General features: G+C 35.8%; 1 protein-coding gene across 3 annotated transcripts; it reads right to left on the reverse strand.

The window, feature by feature from the left end:
* Positions 1-698: 698 nt before the first annotated feature.
* On the reverse strand, positions 699-3,257 carry Ppp4r3cl3 (protein phosphatase 4 regulatory subunit 3C like 3). 3 transcript variants are annotated; one of them, XM_087601219.1, is made up of 2 exons: positions 1,141-3,257; positions 699-996 (listed from the first exon to the last, which is right to left on the reverse strand). In XM_087601219.1, the coding sequence occupies exons 1-2, from the start codon at positions 3,249-3,251 to the stop codon at positions 699-701; spliced, it is 2,409 nt and encodes an 802-aa protein (XP_087457345.1). In that variant the 5' UTR covers positions 3,252-3,257. The 3 variants fall into 3 exon arrangements, with proteins under 3 accessions (XP_087457345.1, XP_087457346.1, XP_087457344.1); XM_087601220.1 differs by having other exon boundaries at positions 699-1,029; positions 1,195-3,242; XM_087601218.1 differs by having other exon boundaries at positions 699-1,005; positions 1,192-3,236.
* Between the last annotated feature and the right edge of the window lie 292 nt (positions 3,258-3,549).

Consider the following 3,549-nt stretch of genomic DNA (forward strand, 5'->3'; position numbering starts at 1 on the left):
TAGCTTTCACTACTGTATATTTGACATGCCTTGTTTTATCACCTGAAGAACCTTTCAGAATAACATTACAAATATTACAAATATTGAAACTGATAATTGATATTACATATCAAAAAAATAAATGCTTTAACAACATCTCCTTAAATATCGAGCTTAGCATTTTATTAATGGAAATATACAATGAACTGCACTGAATGTTGTTTCCCTATTATTTATAATGCTGAAGTTCTGATAAATCTTCATAGAAATTTTGAGAAGTCTCACCCTTCTTACTTTAATAAAATTTTGTCATCTATAAAAATGAAACATACTTTAAATAAACTTCAAATTATGAAAATAATGCCATTGATAAACCCCTTTTTGAAAGTGTTCTTTGCAATGAAACCTTTGGAGTTACTTCTAATATAAATAATTTAGCAAAAAATTGTATTAATTTATCAAACACTCTTCCTCCCAAACCATGCTGCTGAAGATGTTCTTGACTAAAAGTTATCACTCAGCTACAGTTTATTTTGTACTATGTGTCTATATTACAGGAAGTTTTCTTTATATAAATTTGAGGCTCTTTATTCATTACTTTTCCTTTGAATTCTGTAGTATCTGAAAGTCATACAAGAAAGTTGTTTTAAATTCGATTTTTCAGTTTGTAATATTTATAAATTTGTATTTGAACTTGGAGTTAAGGGCCTCACAGTATTTCATGTACTGAGATTAGGCATTTTTTCGGGGGGCTCTTCATCTTCATCATTACTATATGGATCATAATCATCCTCACCATCAGAATCATATGGGTAATCCACCAAAGAAACAAGGCTGCTACAATGTGACTGACCCATTCTTTTAGGAAAAGCATCACCATTAGATGGAAAATTTTCAAAGGCTTCAGATGATTTTCGTTTGGTCCGTTCTATTTTGTTTTCACTTTCATTTTTGCCTTTAATTTCCATAAATATGTCACATTTACCTGTAAAGTTACTTCCCATTGGTAGAATACCTTCTTCTCCCCCCTCCTCCTCCTCCTCCTCCTCCTCTTCCTCCTCCTCCTCCTCCTCCTCTTCCTCCTCCTCCTCCTCCTCCTCCTCTTCCTCCTCCTCCTCCTCCTCCTCCTCCTCTTCTTCTTCTTCTTCTTCTCCTCCTCCTCCTCCTCCTCCTCCTCCTCTTTCTCCTCCTCCTCCTCCTCCTCCTCCTCCTTCTGTGATTCTTCTACAACTTGTGTCTGCCTTGCCTTTTAACTCTATATCTTTTGTATGTCCACAGTATATTTTTGAGTATATTATATTAGGTAAATTCCTTCTTGTTCGACTTTTTTTCTTCTCCTCTTCATACTTAGTTTTCAAACCTTTAAAGGTCTGGACATATTCAATTGATTCAAAAGCCATAAAAAATTTTTCCACAATGTTTGCAATGAGAGACTTGATGTTTTCTTTTCTTATAAATTCAAATAGCTCAATAATAGCTGAATTTAACATATTGTACCGATGTCCATTATACATAAAAGCATTTACAACTGGTTCAAACAGATTTTCCTTAATTATGTACAAACTGTAAATTTTGTCTTTAAGGCCAATCATTTTTCTCATAAAACGGACAGCACACAAAATCAGAAATGTGTGCTTTGAACTCATCAGCACCAAGATTCTGCTGAGCAAGTTGTTGCTCATAATATAATGTTTTATGTACATTGAGTGGTTTTGCACACAAAATGTGAGTATTTCTAAAATCGCTCCAAGCAATTGTGCATTTTGATAATTATCAGGGCAGATGTAACCCCTATTATCATTGCTATCATTTTCTACTGTTGTAGACAAAATTGGTGCTATAAGGTTCCTCATGCAACGTTTATAGAAGAAATTCAGAAATCCCTTTCTTTCATATCCATTAACTGTGACACGCATATTTTCTGGATTAAGAAGATCATGAAGAACTGCTGTCAAAATGATGCCTCGTGAAAATTCAGGATCAGAATCACAGATCATTTGGTTGATCATTATATTAAGGAGAAGGTCATCATTATCTTCACTGTTCTGAGCTTCTTGCATTGCATAAGCTCGGACTAGGCGTGGACTATACTCTACCAGACAAGCAAATAGTTCTAAAGCAGCTACTTGTATTTGGTAATCATGCATGTGTACTACAACTTTCAGAGCACTCATGATTCCTAGCTTTATTAGTGTTTTCAATAACATATTTTTCTTTTGAGAGTGTAATGTCTTAGCAAATGCACAGAATTCCTTGAAAAATAATAACAATTCATGTCGTCTTTCATCACCTACAGTGTTATCTTTTAACTGAGCAAAAATTTCGAGCAGAAAATGTTCATCTTCTTGCAGCATGGTAATTATTTCAATTTTGTTGAAAAAAATCATAGTGGTAAGATCAGAAAGAAGATTCCCTTCAAATATGGATGGTGTAGGCAACACAATATCATGAATATATTGCATTCTGTAGGTCTCTTGTATTTTTTTCCTAAGTTGGGAGTGTGTTATTGGCATAACTTCCTTGAATTTAGCATTTTGAGTCAAGAATTGCCTGTACTTCTTTGGCTGATCCAAAGCAGGGTCATATTCTAGGCATCCTACCACATCCATAAAAAATTCATCAGAAAACATGATGTTAAATAAATGTGTATCATTTAGAAACAGGATTCCTTTAATGATGTTATGCAAATAGTATAAGCCTTCCATGTTCTTCAATTTTTCACAAGTTTTGAAAAGCTGTAGCAATTTTTTAATGTAACCTTCATTTTCTAAGACCACTGCCAGCCTTTCCTTGTGGTTGGGCATTTCAAAGACAAAAGGAAATAACTCTGCAATGTTTTTAAGGGTATCGAGTTCATAGTTTGACATCTCAACCCGTTTCCAGCTTAGTGACAGATCTTCAAAACTTTCTAAATCATCAGTAAGATCTTGTGTGATTTCTACCTTTGGATCTTTACCTTGAACTTGGCAGATGTCTTCCCAGATCTCTTGACAACCTTTTGGTTCCAGGAAATGTATTGCCATGCCATGGTTCTTAGCTTCAGACCAAATGATTACCTCCCCTTGTTTCTGATAGGGGACGTTCGGAAGTATCTTACACTCCATAATTGGTGACCCATCTAATTCTGAGTGAACAAGCAGGCATGCACCCTGGTGCCATTCGATATATTTGGATGAAATTTGTCCAGTGCCTATGTCTTTCCACTGCTTGTCTTCCACCATGACATAGACTTTTACGCTATAAAGTTTGTAGTCCATGTTGATATCTGGCATTACCTCACTAGGCAACGTCCTTGAACAGACCTTGGCTTTTTGTATTCTGGCCAGAAGTTGCTATCCCTTGCTACCTTGGCCAGAATCGCTGCTGCAGTCACAATTCTGAAAAAATCATAAGAGAGTAGATTACTGGGGGTTAAATGAACGACAGAGGCTAAGAGAGGGCCCAACATCATTAGGATTCTTGGGAGAGAAGACCCCGATACTCTTCAATCCTCCCTTATAGAACAATCACCAACAAACCTGTCTCAGGACCACCTGAGTCTCTGAGCCTGCCTTGGTTATGGAGGAATCT

The sequence above is a fragment of the Rattus norvegicus genome, chromosome X (assembly GCF_021556685.1).
Source record: "Rattus norvegicus strain SHRSP/BbbUtx chromosome X, alternate assembly SHRSP_T2T, whole genome shotgun sequence".
Classification (NCBI taxonomy): Eukaryota; Metazoa; Chordata; class Mammalia; order Rodentia; family Muridae; genus Rattus; species Rattus norvegicus.